The sequence below is a fragment of the Malaya genurostris genome, chromosome 2 (assembly GCF_030247185.1).
Source record: "Malaya genurostris strain Urasoe2022 chromosome 2, Malgen_1.1, whole genome shotgun sequence".
NCBI classification, from domain to species: Eukaryota; Metazoa; Arthropoda; class Insecta; order Diptera; family Culicidae; genus Malaya; species Malaya genurostris.
In genome coordinates this window covers 17,262,923-17,275,847 of record NC_080571.1, presented here as the reverse complement: position 1 = coordinate 17,275,847, position 12,925 = coordinate 17,262,923, and the positions used below count along the sequence as shown (strand labels likewise).

Sequence of the window (12,925 nt, the reverse complement as noted above, 5' to 3'; positions counted from 1 at the left end):
CTACTGCGCCAGGGAAAAACGAACGATTTTGATCTTTTGATCTACTAGATGGAACAAAAAGTCCCGAACCTCTCACAGAAAAGGTGTGAATAGTTTCTAAAAGTGTATATTGTTTTCAGAACAGGCCTCTTGATGGCCCAAAATTTAATTTCATGACAATATATCCTATCTAGTGTTGGAATAACAGCTGATCGTGTCAGACGAGTTCTAGTTTTCATAAAGACGCGCATAAAAGCAACAGTGAAATTAAATGATATGCGGTACGGATTGGTCCACCATCCTCCGTATTTTCCTGACCTGGCCCCCAGCGACTGTTATCTGTTTCCAAACCTGAAAAAGGTTTCTCCAGGGAAAGAAATTTTCGTCGAATGCTGGGGTCGTTGCAGAAACGAATGTCTATTTTGAAGGCTTTTGAGGACCGATGGGTCAAGTGTATCGCTCTAGATGGTGATTATACTGAAGAATAAAAAGTTTTCACGGTAAAACAATCGACTTTTTCTATGTTAGACCCGGGACTTTTAAATTCATGTAGTAATTCCGCTATCTTGGCGTAGATGGAAGTCTACGCACTCCAGGGAATATCATAGACTGAAGCTAGCAAAAGGGTCTATTTATATATTCAGTTGATTTTGATGTTTTGTGTTTGGATCTATTTTTTCACTGTTTAAACAATGTTTACATGATAAACGTGATATTAACAACAATCTTACACCTTCTTCCATTCGTTTCGTGACGGAATTAAAGTAAATACTCAAGCAGGGAAAAAGTTATTAAAAAATCAAATCTGGAGTTATTTCGATACACTTTCGTGTTGTAAAATTTTGAAAGTGCACCCAGGTTAGCATAATGAAGAAAAACGTAGTCCTTCGTCAAAAATTTGGGTTTTTTGGGTTCGTTCCATAGTAATTTTCTAGAGCAATGAAGACGATGGTAATTAGGGCTCCCTATTTCATCTCATTTGTAAGGACGTTACATTAAACACCTGATTTAGCCACTAAAATCACTATGATTTTTCCATATTTCTTCTTAATTCGCCTTGCTCCACATGAAGAATTGATTCACATTCCTTGGAAATTAAAATAATGTTCAAAAATTAGCCTAACACATTTCTGATATATTCACTACTCTGCTCCTAATTCCATCTCAAATGATTTTTATTCATCCTATCGTTGGTTCTTTATTCATCCTATTAATTAGTGATGGCAACAACAATCAAAACAAAACATTTCACTATTACACTCTCAGACTCAAAATATTCGATTTTTTCTTAAAAATGGCCAACTATAAGACATCACACGATATATTTAGAACCAGTTTTGAATCATTTCGACGTTTAAAAATTTTTGGGTCGTTTTCGTTAACTTTCGATTTAAATTTGAAATTTTTCTGTAAAGTTAAATTAACGAACTTTGACTAAAAACAAAAAAAGGAATTGTTACTATTTAGGCATTAGCCCTTCTTAAAACAGAATGCAGATCCAGAAATGCCATTCATACAGATTTATTTCGATTGTATAGATTTTTGCTTTCGCATACGATTTAAATCAAAGTACAGATTGTATACAGATTTCCTAAATTTAATACAGATTTGTACAGGTTCATAGAAAGTGAGAAGTAAAAAATTAGACTTTTCTCTCTGAGTATCTATTCGTATTTGATTGCAGTAATTCTTTGAAAGTTTATTAATCAACGGACAAATCTCATGTTAAAATGGAAATCTTCGCAGGTATGAAGAATTATTTTTTAACATTATTTTATGAGTGAAAACAGATAGAGCAGATATAGACCTTTTGTGCAAAGCAATACATATTTTCTATGAAAATATCTGGCATCTCTGTGCACAGCCGATGAAGCACACACACATAACAGCGTTATGTTGACATATAGCGGAAAGAAACCAGTGCTACTAGATTAACCACAATGGTTATTTCATTAGTATTTAACACGCTCTTTCTGGTAATATTCAAAGCCGAAATAGTTTTTTTGAAATATGAATATCAATAATATAAATAAACTAATGTCACGGATACCAAAAACATAATTTTTGATGATAATTTGAAGAAGAAAAACAATTTTGTTTTGTAACATTATGAGAAAACTTGGCAACTTTGCGAAACCAAATGAGATGAAAACAAAGCGCAATCAAGTGAACTAAGTGAAAAACTTTTATCTCATATTTTTGAAGACTTTTATCGCTTGTTGGGTATTTTTGAAATTTTTATTCGTTAATTAAATAATTAGCGAGTGAACAGTACTAATTATGAAGTCATCCAGCATTCAATAGTAGTGTAATTGTGCGAAACAGTGATCATGTTATGAGACGAATCGTTCAGTAGATATTCAGAAACATGACGAACTGTAAATCTGGAGACAAAAATGTGTCCTAAATCGAAAAGTGAGTTGGTTTCAAACGATCACTGAAGAATTTAAAATCATTTCTTCTAATGGAAAAGTGTGACAATAGCTTAAATATTCATTTTTAAACATTTCACAGTTTGGTTCAGGTACGTTGTAAGATATTATTCATGTTCAAAGTAATGAGGTGAAGGGATGAGATGGAAATGGGAGCTCAGATGGAGCCCTTACTCTATGTAACCAGTTAATTTCGGTTCCCATCTTTCCCTTTTCAAAATTTAATACTAATAATTTTGATCAGCTGTCCGAAATCCATTTTGACGTAGGTTTCATCGTCTGGTACAACTTCCGACCCGTACCCAGGATTTCGTTTCGGATAGGCCCAGTTGACTTCACCAATTCCTGAAGCAACGCGGAAAAAACGGAAAACATCGGAATGGAACTCGCACCGATTCCTTAGACATTCTTTGACCTATTTCACGAAATTATATTCAAATGAAAGGTGCCGTATGACATGTAATTTCTAGGTCCGAAAATACAGGGTGATGAAGATCAAAAATTTCAAATCGTCAATAGAAGTAACGATGCAAAAAAAATAGAAAAATCTTCTCCACTTGATTCGAAAATCTTGTTAGTTGATTTTTACACTAACATGGATTTACCGGTTTCCGGTTTTCAGTTCTGTAAATAGAGACCAAAAATTCCATTTTTTTAACGTTTACTGTCATGCAATTTCTGTTGCACGTGTATAAGACCTTCTAAAGCTACCTTTATAGAGCACAACAATCCACAAGACTTGTGATGATAGATTTCGGTTCGAGATAGCTTTCTTACTCCGCTTAGTAGAGAACGGAAAACATTTGTTGATGACCGTACAAATATCAATGCATGCTAATACTTGCATTTAAGGTGGTCCTCAAAAAGTGACGTTTAAAAAACCTCGTGCTGACTTTACTCCATTGTCGGGTAACCATTCTGCTCTGGCTTATAATAATGGATCCAGCCAAACAAGTGTTCGAAGTGCGCTTGCGTTCGTATTTTCAGTCCTAAAACAGTATGTGCGGGATCCTGCGGCAGGATATCTTTCTCAAGTGCAGAATATTGCCCAACTATGACATGCTAGCGTCAACTCTTATAAGCACTATCCACACGTTTTTATTATTTCTGTTTCAGGGCCCCCCTCTTGGTAAGTGCCTGCCCATACCATTATACCTCCGGAATCGGAAGTGACAGCCATCTGATCTTCTAGAGCATGATCCACGACTCAGCTTGGTGGTTTCCAGTAATTCTATTACCTTTCTATCTAGAAAGCAAAAGGCTCAGGTGCGCCACCTCTCCTTTATTTGATTTTCATCTTGGAGAGCAGGAATTGGTTTCTGTGGTTTCTTAAGAACCCTTAGAGAGTGTTCCAGGAAGCTTCAGAATATGGTTTAATTTGTTCAATTTCTTTTGCTGTTCATCTGTACATTGTATCAAATGAAAATCATTAACCGGTCCAAACACGAACCGCAACGGTAGATGCATTCCTCATGTTGAATATTTCACTAATCGTCAAAACTGTTACAAATCATTTTCACCCTGCGCAGCCAACTCGGACACTTTCGTAGCCAGGTTTATTTGCTCATGCTCAGCGGATGTTTGTTACATACTCTCAGGACCATGGGACTTCGACTCATAACTGTCTCGGTGACGACCAGCAGTTGTTTGCGGTCCAACTAATGGTCCTGCAAATTATGAGAAATTTCGTTAAAGTTGGTGTGAAACATATGCAACCGAAACGAAAATCCGACAGTTGGACAAATACTATCAAGTAGGCTGGGTTTAATTGGTGGAAAGGCATAACAGAACAGCGGCTGCAAAAGTATTTAGAGAGCAAATGAGGGACCGACATGTGCTCGGTCGGTCAGGAAACCGAACGTCAAAATCGTTGTGTTTGGAGTAAATATTTCTTTTAGAGATTTTTGCCTCCTTTCCCGAACGGCTGACCGCAGAGCTCGCAGAGAGCCGTGATCGGAGAGAAGTGCTCGGTGAAAAGAGAGTGGGCAGGAACTCCGGAATAAACACAATTTGCGCATGAAGTGTGTACCGAACGTGCCAAAGAAAAACATCGTCGGTCCAAGCGGGCATTTAGGATGGAAAAATAATAGCCTTAGCCAGTGTAGTAATTTGGTGAATCGTTTGAAGAATTTCACACAGGAAAAGTGCAGTGCCGTTCCCGGGCTTGTTGTTGAAATAGTCGATTTGAAAGTGTTTCGAAAAGCGTGAACATGATGCTAAGGTAGCTGAATTACGATTTGGAACGAAAATAAATCGAAGGCAAACCCGTCCGTTTGGATTATCTTCACCCTTGCAACGGCCAATCCATCGTCCCGTCGCCAATGAAGGTGGTACTGAAAACATCTGGCGGCAATTTCCTGAAAGTTGAGTAGCGATTCATGTTTTATTTTTCTGCTGTCTAATCGGGAAAACATATTTTTGAGGGATGGTTAGACAAAAATTTAGCAGCGATTTAACACTTTATTTTTTTTTTTTTTGGTTTATTGCCTGCTTTTCACCACGCCGTATTTACGGACGATTTATTTCTCCTGAGTAGATTTATGGTGCTTATAAATTTGGCATGATGTACTCAACTAGAGCGGGGACACAAATTTGCGACAGATAATAATTAGCCAGTTTTTTTTTCGTTGTAAAAACAAACACTCGTAAATTATATTGTAAGTTATGAACGGTTCACTATGGGACGCGTTAGCATTTTGTATTATTTTTAAAACATTCATGTTTTGTTCACAGATACAAAAGTATTCTTCAGACTTTCTTCAAAATCTCCTGATGGAGGCTTGCCATAAAATTATTTCATATAAATCTTTCTATTCTAATGAGTAATTAATGTCTACTTTTCTTTTCATTACAGCTGAAGCAGAGTCGATAGGATGCGTGGAAGTTATGGCGACGGTCTGCTCGACCATTTTAATGTTCCTAACGCTGCCTATCTCGATCTTCCTCTGCTTCAAGGTCGTTCAAGAGTATGAAAGGGCAGTTATCTTTCGGCTGGGACGTTTGAGGTAATATTATTAAAACTACCCACATTTTGAAACTTAATATTAATTTTGAATTCCACCTGAACTGAACTGAGCTTCATTTCATATCCAAAAATAAATTTAGAACTCAATCAGGAAGTTATAAATTCAAGTGTCTAAATCATAAGCCTAATGCTATCCTTGATTACTATATCAATCAAAACTCCAATCAATAATTCTACCGCTATCCTTGATCACTATCTCATACCATAAATTATTTACATCTAAAGATCCGACTGAATTTTATTTTAATTTTTTATTTTGGTCCACATGAAATGTTGGATGAAGAAAACCCCACTTGAGGGTCAGCTAGAACAAAACTCAAATGGGTGTAAAAATCCCTTACACCAAAACGTCAATTTACGAACTAAACGGGGGTTCGTAAAAAAGTCGAACAGGTGCAGGAAAACAATATTTGGAGTCGTTCCAAAATCCAAGATGGCGACTTGCGGTTTATTTATATTCCTTAAAAACCCCTACAATTTGGGTATTTTCGGAACAAGTTTGATGAGTAGATGTCGGAAAACAACATCTGAACTGATTCTGAACTCCAGGATGGCGATTTCCGGTTTATTTCAAATCCTAGAATGCCAGTTGCATTTCGATTATTCGTAGTTTATTGTGATAATTTCATTAAAAGTATAATTTACTGGTTTTAATAAAATTCATTTTTGCCTTTCACATATAGAAAGGCTATGTGAAAATTAGAGAAAAAGTGCACTCAATTTTCTTGGCAACGGCTCAACCGATTTTCACAAACTTAGATTCAAATGAAAGATCTTATAATTTCTTAAAAATTTCTAGAACATTTTATTTACATGTGACTTCCGGTTTCGGAACTAAATCGTGATAAGTGGAAAATTCCCAATTTCATGAGTATTTTTTCTCAAACGATGGTCAAAAACAGGTACAAATCTCATAAAACTGTCTCATACATTTTTCTAATTTGCAGAACTTGTTAGTTTGTGGACATAAAAACGTAATTCGGAACTACTGGTTCCCCTTTTTCCTGTACCGGAAGCACGGAAAGTAGTGAAGAAAAACTTCAAGAATAGAATTTTCTTCGATTTCTCTGCGATGCTTGAATAGATTTTCACAACGCTTGATTTGAATTAAAGCTCATGTTATCTTTAAAGCTACTATGAAATTTCATTCGGATTCGACCTCCAGTTCCGCAGTTACAGGGCGATGAGTGTCAAAGTTTTCAAATCGCCATGTACAATGACAATATATATAACATCGGTACGTGGTGGTACGGTGGAAGAAGAAGACACAAAACGAACGATTCGTGCTTTGTTCTATTTCGTACACGCTATAAAGAAAACGAAACGGTTTCGGATGTCTGCTGCTAGTGTGTAGTATTGGTAAAAGACGGGGCTACGGTTGATAAAAATTTTAGCTCTTTTATGATCAGTACGACCAAAAGAATAAGCGAATGTCAATGAATTCAAATTTTTTTGAAAAAATTTGTATTTTCACATCCGGTAGTGCAGTAATACCGTGCCGGTGGTGTAGTGATGTCAATAATAATAATTAAAATAATAATCCTACTACATGTTTTATTCTGCTGATTCATGCTGTTTAGCTTGACTTACATATGCAGAAGTATCAGAAACGTAGGTTCGCTTCATTTGCTAGATTTCGTTTAATTGGTTTAATCGAAATAGACATCTAGTCTAGGTTTAACTAGGTTAAAAACTGTTCCAATTTGTAGGTCATATTTGTTGCTGGCAAACAAACCCACTTCGGCTATACCGGTCATCTGAATCCGGTTTCGGAAAAATTGGAAATTATGATTAAAAACTGCAAAAAGGATCTCACTCACTTTTTTAAGATGGCCGAATTTCACAAACTTCAAAGGAAAAGTCTTACAGTTTCATACGGAATTCCTAAATTTTTCGTGGATACTACTTCCGGTTCCGGAACTACAGGGCGAACAGAATCTGTAGAGTTTGTTAGACTAAGTTTTCTATTCAATGAACAGTTGTTTTTTGCAAATTCTACAGTAATATTTATGATGTTATGAGTAATATAAGAAAGGCATCATTACACCACTAGGTGGATTAAAACAGGTTTTTTGTATTCTTTAAAAACCGTTCCAAGTTGAGTATTTTCGGATAGGAGTTGATAATTAGATGCCGGAAAATGATGTTCAAACACGTTTAAAAAATTGTGAGTTCAGGTGTATTCAGATCCAGATCTCCATCGAAATAATTTGAACATTGTACTGTATGAATGTTCTCGAAACTACCATAACAAACAGACATCTGAAAAGCTTTTTCCAATACCTTGCATTATGGTTTCATAGTGTTAAAGTTGTTTTGTATGAATTCAATAATCTATTGAACAAATGGTAATCTCAATTTACAAATTGTGGGCAATGACCAATGACCATGTTCCTAAAATATTTTTATTTTTAATGTTACACAAGTGTTATTCATCAAATCCGTTCCTAAATTATTCATATTGTGAAGGTTTCCAAAGAATATCAAAAGCCGAAAGCCGCCATGTTGTATTTCGGAACGACTCCAAACATTGTTTTCCGACACTTGTTCATCCAATCTGTTCCGAAAATATCCATATTGGAATGGCATTCAGGGATTATAAATAAACCGTAAGACGCCATCTTGGATTTCTAAAATATCTCAAACATTATTTTCTGTAATCTACTCTCAAAACACGTTCCAAAAATACTCATATTGTAATAGTTTCCATGAAATATAAATAATCCCGTGGAACAAAATTTAAAACTTAATTAATTGTATCAATTTACCGGAATCTCAGTAAACAGCTTTTAGAAAACCGAAATTCGGTGATTCATCAAAGTAGCCATTTTTCTTCAATGCAAAACTAAGCGATGTAGGTAAATCAGGGCATGTGTTCATATGTGGAATCCATAATTGAATCCGATTATAGCGATATATTTCGAACAAATTTGTTCAATGTTCGACGATTATTCGTGACAAGAAATCCCGCAGAGCATTCTCACGATAAAGATACTCTCAACGATAATCTACTGCATGAAATTAATTGAGCAATAATTACAAAATAATCCGAAAAAGTTAAATAAAAAAAAGCATGGTTTTAATTTTTTTTGATTATTTTTATTTTAAAGCTGTTATTAAAACCTACAGATTGATGGCATAAGTGTTTGGCCGTCGAAGAAAGGAATACTAGATCGTTGAAGGAATCTTTTGGCACGCAACGAGTTGTTTTGTGTGAAGTTTTCACATGCACACTTGATTCATGTGATTCGTCATTCCGAGCCACGTGCTTAACTGGGTATCAACATTATTGCTTGCCAAATGATTTAATGATGGAACGCATATGAGTGTTCTAGCTTTATCGTAAACAGGATCAAAAGTCCTGATATTGTTTCCAGAAGATGCATTGTGTGCAATGTTATCAGTTAGATGATTAATGTTAACCATCGTAGGCGTGAGTTGAACAAATCACATTATAGAACGAATTTTGTACGAATCAATGATAGGATTCTACTGTTTAGATAATGAGATCAAACAAAGAGGTTTGCCTTGCATTTAGCATGCTGAAGTTTGTTCAATCGCTTCGGGTAAATTCTGGTGGATTGAAAACCATCAGTTGTGAGATTTTATGCATTGACTCGAACGATAAGCTGAATACTGGTGCAATCACTCCTCCTGTTCACTCCGCTATAACAGCAGAATTGCACGTTATTTTCATACAAAACTTTCTGATATAGATTCTCAGTACCGAACTCCACCATTCGTTAATCGTAGGTGGGGTACTAGACAAAATGATGTGGTGTTGACTAATCCGACGACTATTGATACAACTATTAAACGAATGCAGTGTTCATGTAAAAGTTAATGGAAATAATATTTAAAGGAATGTTAACTTGAACTTTCGAATGTTTACTCATTTTATCTTTCGGTTTTTTAACAATATCAAACTAACTAGAGATTGTGAGAGGAGAAAGAATATGAAAAATGTAGAGCCATAGTACTCAAGGAAGAGTGAGGATTTGAAGATAAAGTGCGGAGAAGTTTGACGTAACAAGGTTCATTTAAGTAGGAAGAAGGTTTCTCGCATCTAAACTTTTACCTTCTACCAGAGAAGTCGAACTTAGCGATGCGAAACATCCGAGTCTCTGATATGTCAAAAATATACTAAATATTAACTGACTGACCAGAAGTCATAAATTAAAAGTAAAAATAAAGTTTTATCGCTAAATTGTTAATCGAGAATTGTTCCTGTGATTGTCACGCTACGAACATTCATCAAACACGACTAAATAATATCACCAGCGAGAAGTGACGAACTACAAGTCGCGAGGGCAGCTTTTGTGAATTCGCGGAATCAATTTAAAGTAGTTATCTTTGCTATTGTTGCTTCACTTTTTATCCCATATGTCGAAACCATTAGTTTGAGAGAGATCTACAATCGTTGTTCGATGCACTGACTCAAAAGATGATATGGCGATTCAACATATTCAAACTTTCAACATATTCACAATATTTTTTTATGAATTCATCGCAGCCAAGTTATCAGTAAAATAATGGAAAGTTACATTAACAGCATAACACCTTTGAACATTCTACTGGCCGAAAACATGAATTAAAAAAAAATCGGGCGAAACGAAGTTCGACGGATCAGCTAGTTTAATATAAAATAAAGCATGTTACCCTACGACGTATTTTGCATAAAGTACCTAATAGATATGGTAAATTTTAATGAGCAAAAACTGGAGAACTGGAGTGATTTCATCATGGCTTAGCAGTTATTGGAGGAAATTTACTGATTTTTAAATATTTTGTGGCAAACCAGTCGCGTTAGAATTCATTCGAATGAAAACAAGAATGGCTTATTCTTATTCGTTCGAAAGTATTTGTTCGTCGAATAGTCGATACGAACGTAAACAAGAATAAAGGTGAACATTTGAAACTTTTCCAAAAACTCCCTTTTTGCGTTCGTTGACAGCCTTACGCATCTTGACAAAGGTTAAAACTACGATTTTTGATCGCCAGCAATTTGAATTTCAACCATTTCATGGAACGGTATCGAGACAAAAACCGTCTCTATTGACGCCATTATGAATTTCTTCAGGATTCTTCATGGCATTCGCCCCGGGCGCAACAATGTTAGGGGGGCGGCAAAGTTATCCTTGGGACCTTTATTTTTTTTTGCTCGCCCAAGTCATATTTCCGGAGATGAAGTTCAGTTTTGTTTTTTTTGTCACTAAACCAACGATGGGGGCGCAAATCTTTTATTTTGCCCCGGGCGTCAAATTTCCTCGGTACGCCACTGCGCTCGCTCATGACTGTCACATGTGACTTTCATATGTGTGATTCGCGCGACATTCATATATGACTGTCCTGATAGCAGGTAACATTAAAAAAAATGTCAGCTTTTTCCAGCACTATTCACGTCATCCAGTTATGTCTCTGACATTACCCAGTCATCATTTATATCGATACCACAATGAAACCACAGAAAACATTTTGCTTGCTCAGAAATAATCCTTCAAGTTAAAATTAGTTGTATGTGAGTAAATAATGGACTCGCGAATTACGTTCGGAACATTACATATTGTCACTCGTTGTAAATTCGGGAAACTCAATTTATCCGAGGAAACATCTTCTTTGTTGAAATTCTTACTTAAAATTAGCAACCAATCTTACAAGACTATCCAGGTTGTCCTGAAGCTCCTGTGGATAGCTAAATCGTATCAACAATTTCGTTAAATCAGAACAATATTGTCAGTTCTTAGTTGCAATTGCAATCCTATTCCCCATTACTAACTCCAACCTTATCCAATTCACAAATTTAATTGAAGGCCCGAACGTAAAAATGGTTTACGATTGCTAACCCTCACAGCCAACCCAATTAATTTGGAAGCCGAATTTCAATATAAAATTTAAAATTTTAGCTTACAGTACATCCCTTAATTTTTATCTCTGCTTTCTAAACCCGACAGATCCGGTGGAGCTCGTGGGCCCGGTGTGTTCTTCGTGCTTCCCTGCATCGACAACTATTGCAAGGTTGACCTGCGAACCGTATCGTTTGATGTTCCCCCACAGGAAGTGCTGACCCGTGACTCGGTGACCGTGTCCGTCGATGCGGTCGTGTACTACCGCATCCGCGATCCGTTGAACGCCGTCGTACAGGTGGCCAACTACAGCCATTCGACTCGGCTGCTGGCTGCCACAACGCTTCGGAATGTGTTGGGTACGAGGAACCTATCGGAGTTGCTGTCGGAACGAGAGACCATTTCCCACTCGATGCAGGTAACCCTGGACGAAGCGACCGATCCGTGGGGTGTTCAAGTGGAACGAGTAGAAATGTGAGTAGCCTGAAAGAAGTGTGATGTTAGCAGCAATGTTCTAACGTTCCCCAAATTACAGCAAGGACGTATCTCTGCCGGAATCGCTACAGCGGTCAATGGCGGCCGAGGCGGAAGCCGCTCGTGAGGCCCGTGCCAAGGTAATTGCCGCCGAGGGTGAGATGAAATCATCCCGAGCCCTGAAGGAAGCCTCCGATATCATGTGCGAGAGTCCGGCTGCACTGCAGTTGCGTTACCTGCAAACCCTGAGCAGCATCGCCGGAGAGAAAAACTCCACCATCATTTTCCCGTTACCAATCGAACTGATCGGACCGCTGATGAACATGACCTCCAGCTGCATGCAGAGAGCCCCGACGCCATCGATTCCTACGCCAGTAGAATAACATTGTCCGTTCGAATGTAGTATTTATCGTTTTGACTCCATTTAGTCAAGTCGTGTTGGGTAGAGATGAAAGCTTTCCCTGCCAGCGGAACGGGCCGACAAAAAGTTCATCTAAATTCAACAGAAATTAAGCTATTATGATCAAATTAATCAACGTAGAATTCAACGATAAACCCAGTGTGCTTGTTGAGAAAATAAGTCATGTTATTACAATGATAGTTACGCAGTCTTTTTCGCAGTAGATGTTTTTTTGTAAATAAAAGGTTTTACCGATTATCAATCGTGTAGGAAATTTTTGCGACGTTTTGGAGAAAATCCTTTCTGCCTCTATCAACGGAAAATTATCAAGAATAGATTCTCTATTTTATACTATCTAGAAGAACACTGCATTTAGCTAGGTTCGTTAATCGTCTCCTATCACTTTTTTTTAGAGTCAGGTCTTTCCCACTACACTGCAATCAATGTTGTCCGAGATGACAGAAGCATGTCCAAACAGAATCGTATGTAATCGGCGAGTTACATTAATGAAATTAATGGGAATTCCGCATCTTAGAAGTTCAGTCGTTACTCCAATTTGCTTTTCAACCGTTTAGGTTCACAGTTCCCGAGAAAATTTTTGTCCTTGATCTAACCACAGATAACAGATATACAGGCTCACATATGAACCTTGTGTAAAATTTGCTCAATCAGCGTGGCGAACACTTGCAGATGTCACCACGATCGACAAAATGTTCCTCCACGATTTGAGTGCCGCTTTCACATGAGCCACAGTTTTTTTTTTTTGTGCAAC

At 37.0% G+C, this 12,925-nt stretch overlaps 1 protein-coding gene across 4 annotated transcripts in view; it reads left to right on the top strand.

Annotated features, from left to right (window-relative positions):
- The window catches only part of LOC131428293 (band 7 protein AGAP004871-like), a 106,412-nt gene extending 94,001 nt beyond the window's left edge, over nucleotides 1–12,411 (top strand). For all 4 annotated transcript variants that reach the window (XM_058592121.1, XM_058592124.1, XM_058592122.1 and 1 more), the window contains exons 2-4: nucleotides 5,266–5,416; nucleotides 11,388–11,753; nucleotides 11,815–12,411. In XM_058592121.1, coding sequence (XP_058448104.1) covers nucleotides 5,266–5,416; nucleotides 11,388–11,753; nucleotides 11,815–12,136 — 839 coding nt within the window. In that variant the 3' untranslated portion in view covers nucleotides 12,137–12,411. The remainder of the gene's footprint in view (nucleotides 1–5,265; nucleotides 5,417–11,387; nucleotides 11,754–11,814) is intronic.
- Nucleotides 12,412–12,925: the final 514 nt, after the last annotated feature.